This window comes from Trachemys scripta, chromosome 1, assembly GCF_013100865.1.
Source record: "Trachemys scripta elegans isolate TJP31775 chromosome 1, CAS_Tse_1.0, whole genome shotgun sequence".
Lineage (NCBI taxonomy): Eukaryota > Metazoa > Chordata > Testudines > Emydidae > Trachemys > Trachemys scripta.
Genome location: NC_048298.1, coordinates 269,705,495 through 269,725,595, shown reverse-complemented (window position 1 = coordinate 269,725,595; position 20,101 = coordinate 269,705,495). Strand labels below are relative to the sequence as shown.

The 20,101-nt window shown below is 42.6% G+C and overlaps 1 protein-coding gene across 3 annotated transcripts in view; it reads left to right on the top strand.

Moving 5' to 3' along the window:
* PIBF1 (progesterone immunomodulatory binding factor 1) overlaps positions 1 to 20,101 on the top strand; it is a 188,842-nt gene that overhangs the window by 156,517 nt on the left and 12,224 nt on the right. For all 3 annotated transcript variants that reach the window (XM_034758353.1, XM_034758355.1, XM_034758354.1), the window contains exon 16: positions 5,488 to 5,572. In XM_034758353.1, the coding sequence (XP_034614244.1) occupies positions 5,488 to 5,572 (85 nt within the window). The remainder of the gene's footprint in view (positions 1 to 5,487; positions 5,573 to 20,101) is intronic.

Here is a 20,101-nt window from a genome sequence, read left to right as displayed (position 1 = left end):
TAGAAATGTCCATGGCAACTCTGATCACCTGACCACTCATCCTGGACCTAATCACACAGGATCACAGCCACCTCCAACAACCGAATCTCGAGTCACTCCATCTCATGGCGTGGAATCTCTATGGCTGAATGCTGTGAAGCTGTCCTGCTCTGATCAAGTCGGACAAGTTCTCCTTGGCAGTAGAAAGCCCTCCACAAGGGCGACGTACCTGGCCAAGTGGAAGAGGTTCTCCATCTGGTCGGAGAACTGTCAGATTCTGATGCTTGCCTCGGTACAATTTATACTGGACTATCTCCTCCATCTTAAGCAACAGGCACTGTCCCTTTCGTCAATAAAAGTTCACTTGGCAGCCATCTCCGCCTTCCATCCGGGCACAGAGGGCTACTAAGTCTTCGCGAATCCAATGGTCAGCCGTTTCCTTAAAGGTCTCGACAGATTATACCTACAAGTATGACAGCCTATCCCAACTTGGGACATTCTTCTAGTCCTTTCCAGACTTACGGGATCACCATTTGAACCACTGGCGACGTGCTCCCTGCTTTCTCTCTCTTACATAGTGGTGTTTCTAGTGTCAATAACCTCAGCTAGGAGAGTGTCAGAGCTCAGGGCCCTTACAGGAGAGCCTCCTTACACTGTATTCCATAAGGACAAGGTTCAACTCAGACCTCACCAGGCCTTTCTCCCAAAGGTCGTCTCCCAGTTTCACGTCAACCAGGACATCTTCCTCCCAGTGTTCTATCCTAAGCCGCATTCCAGTGGAAGGGAGCAAAGGCTTCACTCATTGGACGTCCACTAGGCGCTAGCCTTCTACATCAAGAGGTCGAAGCTGTTCTGAAAGTCCGTCCAGTTATTCGTGGTGGTGGCCAATAGAATGAAAGGCCTCCCTATCTCATCGCAGCATATCTTGCCCTGGATCACGTCATGTATTCAGGAGTGCTACCACTTGGCAAAGGTGCCCGCTCCACCAATTACCGCGCACTCCACCAGGGCTCAGGCCTCCTCAGCAGCACAGGTCTCCACACAGGAAATCTGCAGGACAGCAATGTGGTCCTCTATACACACTTTCACCACGCACTGTGCGATCACTCAGCAGGCCAGAGACAATGTGGCCTTCGGACAAGCTGTGCTCCAATCAGTGGATGACTCCGACCCCACCTCCTGAACTTTGGGTTGTGAGTCACCTGATTGGAATGAACAAGCACTCGAAGAAGAAAAAACGATTACTCACCTTCTTGTAACTGCTGTTCTTCGAGATGTGTTGTTCGTGTCCATTCCAATACTCACCCTCCTACCCCTCTGTCGGAGCAGCCGGCAAGAAGGAACTGGGGGTGTGGGGGGTTGACAGGGCTATATATTGGGTGCCATGAAAGCGCAACTACAGGGGGCGCCCAGGCCGACCCTACAGACGTTGCTAGGGGAAAATCTTCCGGCTGGCGTGCATGCGGCACGCAACCTGATTGGAATGGACATGAACAACATATCTCAAAGAACAACAGTTACGAGAAGGTGAGTAACCGTTTTTTATTTTCCTTCTGAGGACTCTCTCCAGTTAAAGGCAGGGGGAACAAAGGATATTATTAAAATGAAAGTCTGATTTAATACTTTACATTCCAAATGCTTTCATTGTTTTTCCTTTTTGTTTTCTGTATTTCTAGTAAGAGGTTAGAAGACTTTTTAACAGTGGGTTTGCCATGGTGCTAAATAGACAGACATTTCTGTACACCAAACTCCAAATATTGTTTAAAACTGTTTAATGTTGGACAGTTTCAGGGTTATGTTAACACCTTTGACTCTTTGGGCCTATTTATTCCATCTAATACAACAGTGTCACCCAGGGATTCATGGTAATAACCATCAAATAAATGGTTGGTTGTTGAGACTGCTAAGGGTTAGTGTGCTCCTTTCTGACATCAGAGTTGATGTCTTTCTCATGGACATGCACTCTTATCTCGGTTGGGATTTTTGGTGTTTACAGCGGGGATGAATTGAAACCTTTTTCTAGTGTCTATTAGTGGCAGATATTCCTTGACAGAAGACTAAATAAATATGTTAAAACTTAATTCATTGGCTGATGGGGGTTTGTGGCCTCCCAATTCTAGGGGATTTGGGAGCTAAGGTAATTGTCCTCAAGCAGATTAGTAAGAAACCACTAGCAGTGATGAAAATTTGGTCATGTGAGATCTTGATCTCTGAGCCCAAGATTTAGAGCCTTTTCCTACTGGGATGCAGAAATTATTGGCATGTTGGATGCTGTAATTTGGAGTGCCAAGTCAGGACTTTTGTTAATGGTAATGAAGAAAGATAAGCTCCTTCCCAAAACTGACTTTGGAAGGACTTCCTGCTCTCTGATATTATTTGGTAGTTACTAGTATGCATGTTAGTAAAGTTGTCTCTGATAACTCCACTTTTCCACTAATTTTTGTGTATCTTATCCGCTATATTTGCAGTAGTGTACACATTTTTTTCCCTTTACTCCAACAATGGATGAACACAAGAACAAAGCTTTTCTAAATCTGGAAACTGGCACTTTCTGATAATTCTGTATTCACAGTAATGACTGAAGACTGAGGCCAGGTCTACACTAGAGTTAGGTCAACGTAACCATAAAGCAGTTTATGTCAACATAACTATGTAAGTGTCTACACTAGAATGGTGCTCCCAGCGATGGAAGTCATAGAATTGTAGAAGGTTAGGATTGGAAGAAACTTCAGCAGGTCATCTAGTCCAGCCCCCTGCACAAAGCAGGACCAACCCCAACTAAATCATCCCAGCCAGGGCTTTGTCAAACCGGGCCTTAAAAACCTCCAAGGATGGAGAGTCCATCATCCCCCTGGGTAACCCATTTCAGTGCTTCTAGGAAACTAGGAAATAGTTTTTCCTAATATCCAACCTAGACCTCCCACACAGCAACTTGAAACCATTGCTCCTTGTTTTGTCATCTGCCACCACTGAGAACAGCCTAGCTCCATAACAGCTAGTTATCTCATCATAGAAGGCAATGAGTTTGGTCAGGCATGACTTGCCCTTTGTGAATCCATGTTGACTGTTCCTGATCACCACTCTCTCCTCCAAGTGCTTCAAAACAGATTCCTTGAGGACCTGCTCCATGATTTTTCCAGGGACTGAGGTTAGGCTGACTGGTCTGTAGTTCCCCGGATTCTCCTTCTTCCCTTTTTTAAAGATAGGCACTATACCTACCTTTATCCAGTCGTCCGGGACGACACAAGTCGCCCACTACATTAACCTAATAACTCCATCTCTTCAAAAGGCGTAACGCTTAGGTCGATGTAGTTAGGGATATGCATTACTTACATCACCTGTTGGCTGTCAGCCTTGCACAGGGCTCATAACCCAGAGCCCCACCACCGGGACTGACAGCCTGGATCCCTCCTGCCACCTTCCAGTTAGGCATTGGGCAGGGGTGGAGGGACAGCCTGAGCCTGGCTGCCTCCCAGTGAGGGATTTGAGGAGCGGGATAAGAGGAGCCCGAGCCCAGCCACCTCTTGGTGGCTGTAGGTTGACCTAACTTATGTCAACTTAATTTTGTAGTGTAGACAAGCCTTGAGTTGACAAAACTAAATGAAACAGCACAGTTTCATCCTTAAATTTGCTCATAAGCAAAAATTAGAACAATGTTATAACTTCACTTTATGGAGCAATCATGGTGTGTTGATTCAAAAGGGAAAGAAGCAGTATAACTGGAATATATTTAATTCAGCAGATGAAACTGAACTTCAGACATGAGCTTCTGACTAATAATTAACAGTGAAGTATACTCTTGTGCAATATAAGGTATACAAGGAACCTTATGTTGTGGTTTCTTTAAGTTTGTGAGTCATGCATAAGAACTCCAACTCTGAAAGGTTGGTTTCTGCTGTTTATAAAATACATAAGTCCAAGAAAAACTAAAGTATCACTGAGTAACAAGACATGCATATAGAAAGAACACTGAGTTCGGCAGCTTCAGTATGTGTTAAAAATGACAGAGGATAAAAGTACTGCCTAAATTAAAAATATATAATTAAAATAGTTTAAAATGTAGTCAGACTTTGAAAATATAGCTTAAGCAGTATGAATCAAATTGCAGGACACTTCCTGGGAAAGTAATGACTGCCTGGAAGGAGCTGGTGGCTGTAAAGCTCAATCAAGGGCTATTTACTTGAAATAAGGTTGTTAATTCCCAGGAAGTACCCAAATCCAAAATCGATGTTGCTGTTCTAAAATGGAAAAAGCCATAGGTATATGGCCATTTTAAAAAAATGTATGATGCAGTTGATTGATCATTTCTATAAAATTTATACCCTGAACGTTAAACATTTGGTGTGCTTGAATCATATCTAAATATTCCATTCGGTTTATTATGTGTTTCCTTCTTAGACTGTTTCTGAGTTTCATAACCTTTTTTACTGCTATATGACTAATCATTTTACTGTGGTGTTGATTTCAAGTTTAACCTGTTGTGAAGATGATTTGGTTTGGTCATGTGATACTGACATCAGTCCCCTTTTTCTGAATTCTTGGGACTATGGAAACAAAATTGGGCAAGAGCATATACAAATCTTACGAGTCTCACAATCTGGCATTTATTCTTGGAGTCTGATGCTAAAGCTGAATATGGAAATACATTTAATTATACTAGAAGAGTAGCTGCCTAGAATCAGAATTTGTAGAGGAAAATTGTTTTACAAGTTAATACAATGATGTAAGATAACAAAAGGAAGGACAATTAAAGTTAAGCATGACACTGGGTCTTTAATACATCCCATTGTTCCTAAGTTATACGTGTGTTCAAGATAAACCTGAGATTGTGGGTGCTACTATAGTAGTAAATAATATGTGGCAAAAATAAATTTTTTACTACTTCTTCAGAGACCACAAAGCTAAGAGAATGCAAGTTGGACTTTATTCCTTCTTATGCATCATCAACAGAATTATTTATAAAAATCCAATTACATAGCCGTCAGTCACACCAGCACAAATCCAGTGGAGGCAAAAAATTACACAGCAGAGAGTGAGGGTTTAATATGGTTCGCCAAACCTTTACTACTAGTGATGATGCATAAGAATGAGAGAAGACCTCAAGTTCAGGTTCGAGGACTAGGAGTAAACAAATCTATATTTGCTTGTAAAATGGAGAAAATTTTATCTAGAAGTAACTGACACAATAAAAATAGAATTGTGTGATGCCACTTCTAAAGAGAAGAATCACACTTTAAATCAGATCAGTTTTGTTTTTCTGTGGTGTTGTATGTAAATGAATCAGTGATTTTCAATTCTGTTATTTGATTAAAGCAAGCATTCACATATATCCATCTTTTCAGATGTGTTAACAACCTACAATTTTTGAATAAAGGATTATTTTATACAATTGCTTGAGCACAGTCATTGTTTCCAGTATTTAGCCTTAAAAATGCATGTTTCAACCAGAGAAGATTAGAAGAGATTATCTGTTGCTATTACTGTATTTCCTATCCTCTTTTCTACCAGCATTTTAAATAAAGAAAAGACAGCTTTGCTGCGTGTCAAGAATCAAATGGCAGCAGATTTGGAAAGACTTCTAAATCATCGTGAGGTAATCTTCCTATTTTAGCATAACTTTACCATAGATGTTTTTCTGCAATTAAAACTTGAGAAAGTTATATTTTATATTCTGTAGATTTTAGCAATATATAGGCAGTGTGTCAGCTGGGCACTTAGAAAAGGGAGTTCTCTCATCTTACTCACTGTGTGATGCTGGGCAATACACTTATCCTTTCTGTCCCTGAGTTTCCTCACCTGTAAAAGTAGTTATATTATTACTTACCTGCCTGTTGTTAGTTTAATTGTTGATAAAGTGCTTTGGGCTCTTTGATGAAAGATGGTATAAAATGCAAAATATTATTTTATACTGTATTTAAGAGTTCATTGTACATTAGTTCTCAAAAATGCCGTTAAGTCATTTATTATGTAAATTTATTGGAAGCATTCTTTTAGGATGCATAACTTTCCTCAGTAAAGATTGCAAAGTAGCAATAAAAATGTGCAAATAGAAAATATACATATATTTTGTGAGGTATCCTTAATATATGGTATTACACAATGCTTTAATAGAGAGATTATTCATTCTCTCATCTAAAATATTGTTACTATAATGTTTTTAAACATGTATTTATGGAAGCAGTACTAGGCACCTAAAGGTAAAAGTAGTTCAATTGATTATGAAGAAATATTTAGAACCTTTAAACTAGATTTTTACATTAAGGTAAGTGCCAGAAATTGTCTCTTATTAAAGGTAAAATCTGTGAGGCAGTGATAAATAGACACATCTCAGGGCTTCAACCGTGCCAACGCCTGGAAGGGGGGTGATATCCTTTATTCATCCACAGAAAGTGGGACAGCATCAACACTGGTCTCATCCGTTGCACTTGCTAAACTTGAAACCATACTTGATATGGAGTAGGGGTCCCCTCTCTGGATTTTTCTGATAGTTCTAAATAGGGAGGTCAATTATCAGCTGGTAGTTTAGTAGCAACATATTGCAGATCAGAAGCTCAGTTTTTGCAGAGGCCCCAATCCTGCAATGGTGGGGTCCATTCAAATGAAACCCTACACTCATATACTGTACTCAGTGGAGCTCTGTGCAGATATAAGGATCTGCTTGTGTGGAGCTCAGTGCAGGAGTGGGATCAGAAAGCAATGAAAGGTAAAAATAAGCTAATAGTTTAGACTTGGGGTGTGAAAAGTTGGCCTGAAATCTGAATGAAATTAAAATTCTCCCTAAAGAAAGATGAGTGTTTAGTAGCAGTACCAAAATAATTATTTTGTGGTAGAAAAGTGCTATGTTCCCACAGCACTGAATCAGCCATGAGATTTCTAATTGGATTAGAAAAAGGGGAGGGAGATGTCCCTGTCTGCTGTTCTGGTCTCCTGTTTTTAGATTCTTAAACTGTGCATATCACCATGAAATTTGACACCTTCCAGAGTTATGAATAAGGAGATAGCATCAGTCATTTGAAATTTCCTCTTCATTCCTTCCCTAAAAGGGTGTTTCTGTTTCTTAGCTGTGTGTGCATAATGGGAAGGCCAGGGTGAAGAAATGAATGTTAGGGCTCGTCTCCATGATAAATTACTCTGTGAATTTACAGCGCACCAGATTGCCACAAAGTAACATTCCATGTGGACTCTGCTACAACACACCAAAAATCCTGGATTGCAACTTGCTTAATTAAATCTTTTCTTTTTACATAGTTTGTTTTAAAACTCTCCTGAATTCTCTGCTTATTAGCATATTTGACCCAAAAAAGGAGTTAAGTCTTAAAATAGACAGTTAAGTCTTCACACATCACTCTCACCTCCCATACTGGGAGGTATATCTCCTGTAATGGCAGATTCTAAGTCACCAGGTTTCTACAACTGCCCCTCATGTGACAACTTTGGTGGTCACAAGGTCTCCCAAGGCACAGGCATTGCCCCAGCAGACATTGCTATTCAAAAGATTCCAATCTCTCATGCATGGTTCATGTACACACCTAGAGTGGAATCTGTGTGGACAACACATTTCAATGAGCCACACACAGTTACTGTAAGGTAAGTAACTGTTCTTTCACTTCAGAATTAAAATTTCTGATAAAACAGTATCAAACTTGTTCTTTAATTCTAATTTGAAAAGGCTAAAGATCTTTGTAGTCCTCTGATATAACTTATTTTCAGAATGGACTTCTTTATATAACTCTGAATTGATTGTATTGCTTTTGAAAGGTGGCGGATCTAAAGAGCCTTGAGATTGAATTCCTCTAACTATAAAGCAGAAAGCAACTGTGTATGCTTCCCAATACTACCCCAGCAGAAATGTGCCTCTTCTTTGATCTTGTGGGATGCTGTGTAGGTGTATCAGACATGTATTAACTCTGCCTGTTGCTTCTGATTTTTGCTAACCCAAATTCAGATTTCACAGTTATGATTAGACTTGGGGCAAATGCCTGATACCTTTCAACTTGTTTGAGTTGGTATTTATGTTTAGCTTAATTTCATCAAGTAGTAAAAATAATCAACCACAACATTAAAATGATCAACTTATATCTAACCCAACACACTCTTCCCTTCCACCAAAATTTAAATTATAACTATGATAAAAATAAGATTGTTTCAGTAGACAAAATCAATATTTCATTATTTCATCTAATTTTGTTTGTTGAATGCAGTCTTAATAAAAAAAAACAAACACTTGAAAAATAAAATGGCCAGTTTTTGGATTACAGCTGACCTGGACCTCAACTGAACCAGATGATTAGTAGTGGAGCTTATGTTTGCATTTTCTTGAATCTAGCAAGGAATTCTTTTTTTGAATGTAACTTTCAGGTAAGCATGCTTTGAGGGCAAATTCACATGTATTGTCTCAATTCTAATCTGAAATGCGGAGCTACCAACCTTTGAAAATTCATTACTGTGCACAAAAAATACTGCATTCCCTAAGAAACAAAATGTGAACCAAGGTATATCAAGTTAAATTTGAGAAAGGTGTCTGTCGTGTTTATATCGTAAATATAAAAGGCAAAATTAATTTTCTTAAATGCTGTTTTTACTGTTTATATTTCATGAACCATTGAGCAAATGTTGAAATATTAGTTTCTCTAGAAAGGTAATCCTCTGCCCTACCCTCCCTTGCTATTGCAGAGCAGTAGTTTTTTTGAAACAGTTTGCTTTAAACAAGTTAATTCTAATTATTTTGGTAACTTGATGTGACCACTCTGATATGACTATGAAATTCTATGTTCTGTTGTGAGACAGATGGAGAGTTCCAAACTATAGTTCATCTTCTCTTTTTTATTTCTGTTTCACTTCCTGGAAAAGTTTTGTCCGTGATAATTCTGTAGTTATAAATGAATCTATAAAAATATAGAGATTTAGTTATTACCAAACTGTAGTTCAGTCACTGTAACTTAAAAGAACAATCACAGAAAAGCCCCATTATCTAGGATAAATGTATGGCATGGTGGGGGAGGGATAGCTCAGTGGTTTGAGCATTGGCCTGCTAAACCCAGGGTTGTGAGCTTAATCCTTGAGGGGGCCACTTAGGAATCTGGGGCAAAAATCAGTACTTGGTCCTGCTAGTGAAGGCAGGGGGCTGGACTCAATGACCTTTCAGGGTCCCTTCCAGTTCTATGAGATAGGTATGTCTCCATATATTATTATATTATTATTTTTTTTAACAAGGGGAGAAAATTGCTTTCATGGATTTCTATGGATGCTTTTAAGAACTGATTATTGCAGTTGGAGATATACTGTCACTTTCTTATAATAACTCTGTAAAACAATTTTGTCAATCTTTTCTACTAAAATATATGAAAAAGGGATTATTTGAAACATTGCTTCTTTTTCTGCCAACGAGAATTGTAATTGTGCATTCTTATGTCTGGATTAGATTTTAGAATGGTCCACATAATAATTCTTTAGTGTCTAACTTCGTGCGTAGGTTGGGGATAGGAGGTCGGGGTTGTTTGTTATAACCTGTGTCATGTCAATTTCACACACTATTTCATTCTCTAATCTGACAATTATTGCTAATTAAAGATCTGGCCCAAATCACACTCCAGATACAAACTCACCCTGATTTTTGAAAAAACTGCTTCTGAATCTGAATTTTATGGATTGTCCTTTATCCTTTTAGGGACCAAGTCAAAACCCTGAAATTGGGAAAAGTTATTTTCCATTCTTTGTAGTTTAAGCCCACCAATACTGGTAATACTAAAAAAAAAAAAACCCTTTATAAATGGATTATCTGAAGAATGGCCTGAAATGGTGTCTAATGAAGTAAGTTTTAGAAATGTGTACTAAATGCCCTGAATTGCCAGTTTGAGAGGTAGTCAGCAGATTATTAATTCAAAATTAATTTCTTCCTTTTGCACTTCTCAGAACTTCCAGCCCCACTCATACTGCCAGCACGCAATTAGGCATGCCCCATCATGCAGCATTCTAGTGATACCAAATCAGCCATTGTATCTTGCAGTTGACTAGCGCCAGCCTCTAAGAGTATGTCTGCACAGCCTGCGGGAGTGAGCCTCCCAGCCCAGATTGACAGACTTGGGCTAGCGGGGTTTGCCCATAGCAAAAATAGCTGAAGTTGTGGCTCAGGGTGGAGCTTGGGCTCTGAAGCCCACCCTCCTCCCTAGTGTATCAGGTAAGTGAGCGAAGGGTTTCAGTGTTGTGGAGTTTTGCAAGGTGTCTAGTAATGTTTCCACCATGAGGTGTAAAATAATAGTGTGTTGTCAAAACTATGCAACATTGATTAATAAAAATAAAAAAATAAAAAACTGTTGATCCACATAGGCTGTCTCTCATCTGAAGTAATTTGCTGGTTAATTTGATATCACCACTCTAATGTATAATGAGACGTCACTCACAGTGACAGCCAGCAATGCAAAAAGGGCTGGATAGCATGGAACCTAAACAACAACAAAACGGCTTAGGCAAGTTTGAATCTGATTGCATGCTGAATACCCTGCTCACCATGGGTATTAAGGGAAATCCGCAAATATTTCCCAAATTGATGTTGTTTTGTCAAATTCCTTTGCAGTTCACTTTTAAAAAACAGATAAAAATAAAATTATTGATGATGTTTTTACAATAGAACCTTTTACCTGGGTCCTCTATAAAGGATAAAGTTTATTCACTGAAAAGAGAGACAGAAATAGGGTGCATATTTAGGGGAAGGGAAAAAAGGTTAAAAATGCAGCTACTGTTCAAAGAATAAGAAAGGGAAGGCAGAAAAACCAAGAAACAAACTTAAGGCAAAAAGGATCATTGTATGCATAAGAGCTACAAAATGTCTTTATTATATTCATTTGTTTTCTTTACGTTTTTCCCTCTACCTTTCGTCACTTTGTTTCTACTCCTAAAGCAACCATTTTTTGTACTTTTAAGGCAGATCTCCTCCACTGGTTATGTTGTGTTTTGAATTCCACCAAACAGCACTTTATTATTTGCTTTATTGAAATCTTTATACAGGATGGCTCTATTTGGCTGATCTCAGCTAGTTTATAGTGAGGCTCTGTTTCCAAGGCAAGGCTGCTTGCCATCTTAACACTAACAGAAAACGTGTACATAGAACCAGAAATAGTGTAACATATATTAAGAATAAAAATTACACCTTCAAAAACAGAAAGCATTAAAAATGGTTTAATCTTGCAGCATATTAATTTTATATCTTTTACAGAATGAAGGATTTTTTTAACACAGCCAGCAGATATTCAGTCTATAGATACTTGTTAAATTAAGTATTATGGTTTTGAATGGTTAGTTCTGTAATGAAACATTATCACTGTCAGTCCTGCTTTTTATTTGGATGAATTACCCATATTACACTAATATTTCTTGGTAGGATTTACCTTATGTTGCCTATGTTTTCCATGAAAGCAGTGCTACAGTACAGGGAAGATGTTAAGGTTTGTAGGCTTTCACTCCTACCTGCTTAGGACCTTATCCTGCAAACCAAGCACACATGGAAATCTTACTGAAGACAGTGTGAGTTCCATGCATGGTAAGTTTCTGGGTTCAGGCTATGTCTATACTGCAATGTAAACCAGCATTAGTGGGACTCAAGTCAGCAGACCCTGGGTTAGAGAACCTAGGGCTTGAACGTCTACACTGATTGTCAACCCTAGGTTAAGAATTTCCTAACCCAGGCCTAAACCCGGGGCTATGGCAACCACACTTCAGCACACAGACCTGAGTCAAACCAACCATATCCCATGCTCCCTCGTGCCCTCCTGAGATGTGGCTGCTGTAGCCATTTGACCCTGGTGCAATGTGGGAAAGCCTGACTGTCCACCCTGCACATTATAGGAAGTTTGAACAGCCTGCCAACAAATCCTGTTGAGCAGCCATGTAGATCTGTGCACTCTTAGCAACCAGAGACAGCAATGTGGAGGAGGCAACATTTGAAGAACTTTTCGCTTGTGCTTTCACTCCTGTGTCAGGAAAAAGACAGAGCTGTGAGACGCTGGTGGACATTTCAGCAATGTTTTCTGACCCACCAAAGGCACCTGACGGAGCTTATGATGGAACAGGAGGAAGAGGATGGCCTGGACACAGCAGACTTGAGCTGGCTGATGCTGCTCATGACACTTAGATTAGCCCCTGATGCCCCCTCCATAGACTGGTGCTTCAGGAGCAGGACTACAAGCATAGACTGGTGAGACCACATTGTTAAGCAGACCTGGAATGACCAGAAATGGGTCCAGAACTTTCACATGAAGAAAGTAGGTTTCAGGAGCTTTGTGAGAAGCTTGCCCCAACCCTCCAGCATAAAGACACACCCATGAGGGTGGCCAAGTCAGTCCAGAAATGGATTGCTATAACTATCTGGAAGCTGGCTATCCCAGACTGCTATAGGTTGCCAACCAGTTTCATGCTGGAAAGCTGACTGTGGGTAAAGTGGTGGTGGAAGTTTCTGAGGCAGTCAGGCATGTGGTTTGCCGGAAACTGGTGGGCATAAAAGATATTCCTGAAGTAATTGCTGGCTTTGAGAGAATGGGGTTTCCAAACTGCACCAGGGCCATTGACTCAGATCACTACATGCAGGAGCACAGAAAAACTCTGTGGTAGAGGTGGGAGTTGAACAAGGAGCTCTTGAATCCTCAACCTCAATCACAACCATTCTTCCTCCCTTAGTTATGTTTTTCTCCAGTTTAAGACTTTGGGAAGAAAATATTGTCAGTTTTTTCTACTTTACTTAAAATAATGATAAAAATGAATATTTTCTTTCCACTGTTTATTAATTTGTTTTACTACTTATGAACTGGGTTATTTTTTAACTTGGAAGTAATATAATTAATCCACTTGCCTAAATGATTTTGACAAACTAATTAGACTTTTGTTCTGTTTTGTCCTGATAATTTAGGGCCAGATTCAGTTTTAAAAAATCTGCCCTTGATATGAAAGGAAGCAACACAAAGGCTCTGAAAAATCATTTTTCAAAGACTTGTGAGGTCTTTTACAGCATGGAAATCAAAATTTCTTTTTTAACTGAACCCTTGAAAGGATACTTTGTATATATTTCTCATAGTTGAACCTGCTACACATGCACACAATACTTTATAAAAGCTGTTCTCAAACTGTGGTCCTTGGGGCCCTTTCTGATGGACCCAGAAAGCTAGCAGGTCATATGGTGCTGGCTCCTCATTCACTTCAGCCACTTGTATAGGCATATGGGCTTTTGTAGAAACAGCTGGAAATAAAGAGGAGTCATCATCCAAGCTCTCTTTCCTAGAAGCCATTACTACTTAGCTAGAGGAGGAGAAAAGGGAGCTTCCCTGAGGGGCTAGAACTGGTAGCAGAGTTAGTAGAAAAAATTGGTAGCTGTGTTTTGACCAGAGAAGCACAGGACCAAGCAGCTGGGCAACCTGTGCCAAGGAGAGGACCAAGTCTCAGAGGGGTAGCCGTGTTAGTCTGTATCCACAAGAACAATGAGGAATCCCGTGGCACCTTAAAGACTAACAGATTAATGGAGTGAAAGTTACAGATGCAGGCATAAATATACTAACACATGAAGAGAAGGGAGTTACCTTACAAGTGGAGAACCAGGCCTTGGCTACACTTGCGAGTTACAGCGCTGTAAAGCCGCCCCCAGCACTGTAACTCACTCCCCGTCCACACTGGCAAGGCATTTGCAGCGCTGTATCTCCGTGGTTGCAGCGCTGCATGTACTCCACCTCCCCGAGAGGAATAGCGAGTATTGTGCTGCCGCTGCAACGCTGCGGCGCCAGTGTGGCCACCCAATGCTCTGTGAATGGCCTCCAGAATTATTCAGCAGTATCCCACAATGCCTGTTCTAGCCACTCTGGTCATCAGTTCAAACTCTACTGCCCTGGCCTCAGGTAACCAACCATGTGACCCACCCTTTACATTCCCCGGGAATTTTAAAAATCCCCTTCCTGTTTGCTCAGCCCGGCGTGGTGTGGAGTGCTATCAGCGAATCTTTCCAGGTGACCATGCCTCCACGCACCAAGCGAGCCCCAGCATGGAGCAATGGCGAGTTGCTGGACCTCATCAGTGTTTTGGGGGGGGGAAGCTGTCCAGTCCCAGCTGCGCTCCAGCCGTAGGAATTACGATACCTTTGGGAAGGTATCAAAGGACATGATGGAAGGGGGCCATGACTGGGATGCCCTGCAGTGCAGGATTAAAGTGAAGGAGCTGCGGAGTGCCTACCGCAAAGCCCGTCACGCAAACGGCCGCTTGGGTGCTCCCCCCGCCACCTGCCGATTCTACAAAGAGCTGGATGCGATACTTGGGGTTAACCCCACCTCCACTCCAAGCACCACCATGGACACTTCAGAGCCGGTGTGGGGGGGGGGAGGAGGAAGAGGAGGAGGAAAACGGGAGTGATGGTGGTGGGCCGGATGGAGACACCCCGGAATCCCTGGAGCCATGCAGCCAGGAGCTCTTCTCGAGCCAGGAGGAAGGTAGCCAGTCGCAGCGGCCGGTACTTGGTGGAGGACAAACAGAAGAGCAGATTCCCGGTAAGCCTTTTTTTGGGGGCGGGGGGGGGAGGAGGAATTTTTTCGGTGCGGGCTCTTTGGGAGAGGAGGGTTAGGCATGCATGCCTAGATGCGGAATAGTGCATTGATGTGGTTTATCACATCGCGGTAATCAGCCTCGGTAATCTCCTCGAATGTCTCATCCAGAACGTGTGCAATGCGCTTGCGCAGGTTTATCGGGAGAGCCACCACGGTCCTTGTCCCAGCCAGGCTAATGTGTCCGCGCCACTGTGCCATGAGGGGCGGGGGGACCATTGCTGCACACAGGCAAGCTGCATATGGGCCAGGGCGGAAGCCGCATTGCAGTAGAAGACCCTCCCTTGCTTCCCAGGTCACCCTCAGCAGCGAGATATCGTCCAGGACGAACTCCTGTGGAAAATGTTGGGACAGTGTTCAGTGTAGGTGCCCCCTGAAGCTGTTGGCTCTCCCCAAGGCACAGAAACCCAAAGGACAGTGCAGCCCTGAAACAATCAGTCCCCCTTACTCACCATTTTGAGGCTCCCATGGGATATGTGTGCTCTGTTTCAGACGGGAAAATTATGCTATTGTGTAGGCCCTGTGTGTTTTCTACTCCTTAAGTGCGGGGGGAATCATTATTCTGTCTGGTATAAACAATGCTGCCTCTGTTAAATGTTGCATTTTGCCTATACAGCTGCATCAACCTTGAGGCCTCAGCCGTCCCTCTTATCGCCTGCTCAGAGACTGCAAAGACTCAGGAAAAGACCGCAAAAAAGCAAAGAAGACATGCTGCAAGAAGTGATGCGGCGATCTATTAAAGAGAATGAGAAAGCACAGAACTGGAGGGAGAGAGAAAGCAGGATCCGCCAGGAAAACGCAGTGCACTGGCGGCAAAGCACCGCGCACTGGCAGCAAAGCACTGATAGGCTCATAAGCATCCTGGAGAGCCAAGCAGACGCTATCCAGGAGCTGGTATCCATGCAGAAAGAGGAGCAGTACCGCAAACACCAACCCCCCACAGCCCTTGTCCCGAAACTCCGTTGTGCCCCACTGTCACCTTCAACCCACTTTCCCCAACTTCTGTGTTCTTCATGACACCCGCTGCCTCCAACACCAGTATCTTCACCACCCAGCCCTGAAAACGACGAACTTTACCCTCTGCACTCAACCCCCATCACTATGCAGTATAGCTATCCTGAAGTGCAGCACTCACTGCACAGCACACCAGACAGGACATACGCGAATCTGTGATTGTACTGTTCCCCATTCCACCCCTTTGTTTCTTTTCAATAAATGAATTTTTTGGCTTTGAAAACATTTTTTATTATTGCATAAAGTATAAGACTCCTTAGCCCAGGAAATAAACAGGCACTGCAAGTCTGTCTGTCTGCTTAGCAAACACTGATTCCTAAAGATTGGAACTACTGCACTTCACTCCCATGCAGGGCACCAGATATCAATGCTGGTTTTAAGCCTCAAATTGCTCCCTCAAGGCATCCCTAATCCTTGCAGCCCCGCTCTGGGCCCCTGTAATAGCCCTGCTCTCTGGCTGTGCAAATTCAGCCTCCAGGTGTTGAACCTCAGAGGTCCATGCCTGAGTGAAGCTTTCACCCTTCCCTTCACAAATATTATGGAGGGCACAGCACGCGGATATAACCGCGGGGATGCTGTTTTCGGCCAAGTCCAGCTTCCCATACAGAGATCGCCAGCGGGCCTTTAAACGGCCAAAGGCACACTCCACAGTCATTCAGCACCGGCTCAGCCTGTAGTTGAACCGTTCCTTGCTGCTGTCAGGGCTCCCTGTGTAGGGTTTCATGAGCCACAGCATTAACGGGTAAGCGGGATCTCCAAGAATCACAATGGGCATTTCAACTTCCCCTACCGTGATCTTCCATTCTGGGAAAAAAGTCCCAGCTTGTGTCTTCCTGAACAGCCAAGTGTTCCAAAAGATGCATGCGTCATGCACCTTTCCGGGCCAGCCTGTGCTAATGTCAATGAAACGCCCACGGTGATCCACAAGCGCCTGGAGAACCATAGAGAAATAGGCCTTCCGATTAACGTACTCGGATCCTAGGTGGGGTGGTGCCAGAATAGGAATGTGCGTCCCATCTATCACCCCTCCACAATTAGGGAACCCCATTTGTGCAAAGCCATCCACTATTTCCTGCACATTACCCAGAGCCACGGTTCTTCTGAGTAGGATGCGATTAATGGCCTTGCAAACTTGCATCAACACGATTCCAACGGTCGACTTTCCCACTCCAAACTGGTTTGCGACCGACCGGTAGCTGTCTGGAGTTGCCAGCTTCCAGATTGCAGTAGCCACCCGCTTCTCACTGGCAGGGCAGCTCTCAATCTCGTGTCCTTGCGCTGCAGGGTGGGGGCAAGCTCCTCACACAGTCCCATGAATGTGGCTTTTCTCATCCGAAAGTTCTGCAGCCACTGCTCCTCATCCCAGACTTCCATGACGATGTGATCCCACCATTCGGTGCTTGTTTCCCGAGCCCAAAAGCGGCGTTCCACCGTGCTGAGCATGTCCGTGAATGCCACAAGCAATTTCGTGTCGTACGCGTTACGCGGCTCGATAGCATTGTCAGACTCCTCACTCTCACTGTCACTTTGGATCTTAAGGAATAGTTAGACAACCAAACTTGCTGGCGAGATAAGTCAGCATACGCCTCAGCAGTTCGGGCTCCATTTCCCGCAGACAGATCGCGCTGCACAGAAACCGTTGAAAGATGGCGCCAAAGGTGAATAGAAACAAAGGGATTTCTGGGATGCGAAGCAATGCATCACAGGGCGTTGGGACAGGACCCAGAATGCCCCGTACCCACGCCCCCTTCCCACAACCCACGGCCCCAGAATGGGAAAAGGTGCTCTGTGGGATAGCTGCCCATAATGCACCGCTCCCAATAGCGCTGCAATTGCCGCAAATGTGGCCATGACAGTGTGCTGGGCAGCTGTCAGTGTGGACAGACTGCAGCGCTTTCCCTACTCAGCTGCACGAAGTCAGGTTTAACTCACAGCGCTGTACATCTGCAAGTGTAGCCAAGGCCCCAGTGTTGACGGGGCCAATTCAATCAGGGTGGATGTGGTCCACTCCCAATAATTGATGAGGAGGTGTCAATACCAAGAGAGAAACAATTGCTTTTGTAGTGAGCCATCCACTCCCAGTCCCTATTCAAGCCCAAATTAATGGTGTTAAATTTGCAAATGAATTGTAGCTCTGCAGTTTCTCTTTGAAGTCTGTTTTTGAAGGGTTTTTTTTTTGTTGAAGTATGGCTACTTTTAAATATGTTATAGAATGTCCAGGGAGATTGAAGTGTTCTCCTACTGGCTTTTGTATGTTACCATTCCTGATGTCTGATTTGTCTCCATTTATTCTTTTATCCATAATTCATTTATTCTTCTGATATGTGGGTCATAAACAGCACCCAGAGGTTTCTATGCTTATGGAGCTTATGCACCTATGGAGCCCAGAGAGCCACCCTCCGAAGTAACCACTTTCCTCAATGTGTTCCTCTGCCTGCAGTTGACTTAAGTTCCAGAGGCCTGTTAGCCTTCTATATCCCATGCCAGCATCCTAGGGGAGAGCAGCAACCCTGTTTCCTCCTCATTATGCTTTCCCTGTACTCTGGGCCATAAGGTTTCTCTTCACTGGATGGAGGAAAGTGCTAGGGGCTTTTACCCTTCTTTCTCCCTTTGAGATTTGGGGTCTCACCAAGTGTCTGTACCCCCATAATTCAGTCCCATTAACCTGTTATACTCATCTCTACATGTCCTCCTTTTATCTCGATGTATCCCTTTTTCCCCTGCTGTGCCTCTTGTTGGATCTCCTGATACCACACTATCTCATTTCCTCTCATCTTTGACATTAGTGCAACAGAACAGGTGGCGAAATGGGCCACCTGCACAAATCTCTGTCTCTCCTTCGTTACATACTAGTCACACAATTGAAGTGCGGCCTGCTCTGGTTTGAACTGTAACTGAATTGTGCTGAGGGAGAGTGGCTGGTGGCAGCTTAGGTCAGAAAGCCACTGCATTGGAGGGACACTATGGAGCCACTGACTGTAGCAGCAGCCAGAGGTGGATTAGGGTTTTGTGGGGCCCTGGGCCAAAGCAGTCGCGCACCCCTTCCCCCCCCAGGCCCATACTTCTACTCGGGAAATGGGGTCGGGATACTGGGGCAGGGAAAGCCCCCCCAACCCCACTCCACAGCAGAAGCTCCAGGCGGGCAGAAAGAGCAGGGCAAGCCCCCGTGCCCCGACCCCGCTCCCTGGCAGGAGTGCTGGGCAGAGTGGGCCTGGTTTGCACAGTGGCTAATCTGCCACTGGCAGCAGCTTCCATATGCAAAAGAGGATATGGAGAGAAGTTGTGACAGGAGGGCTCATAAAAGCATTGGAGTCAGAAGGAGAAGGCACTAAGCACATGAGCAGGGGCAAGAGAACAGTGAATCTCAGGAAAGGGAAACCGTTTAATGGGGAGGAGAGAGGGAGCTGGAGAGGTATCTGAAGGGGGCTGGAAGGAAAGGATTGGAAACAGGTGCGTCAAATAAATTATGTCGAGCCCTGCTCCTTTCCTTTTTCCTTTTTTTCTTTTTTTTTTATTTAAAAGATTTTACATGGTAATTTCAAAATTATTTGTGTTTCCAAAGTGAATTCCTCCTCATCTATGTGCCGTAACTTGTTTAATCTTTAAAAACAAAATCTGACGTACAGTGCTTGGTGCTCTTTTTAAATGTTAAGCTACAGGGTAATTATCATATTTCTTACGCTACATTTATGTTCTGAGATTCTAGTTCCTATTAATGTTCTGCATGTTTTCTCAGTAGAATACAGGGACATTTCTGCATTACAAGTAAGCCCTGGAGCTATTCTCATCTTAAAACTTAGAGAAACAAGTGACATTTACATTGCTAAATGATTGTAGAGAAGTTTCCAGTTCATATTTTGCAGGGGAAAATATGCTCTTAAGCAGCAGTATTTGTCATTTTGTTATCTATTTAGTGATGTCAGGCTTTAATTAAACTTGAATACAAAATGCTACTGAATTTAGGCAGATGAAGGATTTAACAGATGGATACATTCATTCATTTCTTGGTGTTGTACATTTCTGAATATCAGTTTTCATACAAATTCTTCAAGAATTATCTTTCCATTTGCTGTCTTATATGCTAAATAATTGTATTTTGAATATTGCTTGCTACATAGCAATTACTGTTTTTAAGATACTAAAAGGGGCAGCAAGGTTTATACTAGTCACTTCATATAAATACAATATAAATTCTTTTTTTGTATCATTAAAATATTTTTTCACAAAATACAGGCAAAGTTCAACTCACTGATTTGAATTACAAGAGCAAACTGGCATGAACATTTTAAGTAATATCCTTTTTTCAAGGGCAGGTTACATTAAAAAAAGAAGAGAGGAATTTAAGTAAGAAATTGTTGGCAGAAAGGTCTTCCAAATATTTAAATATTTAATTATATTCATTTTTCTTCAGTGTTGGCTATTAATTGTTTAGTCATATTGTTAGTTTTCCAGATGTATAGACTTTTTTACTTTCTTTCAGTGTGTGTGATACTATTTGAATATCCTCAAATGTAAACAGAATGTAAATATATTTATGA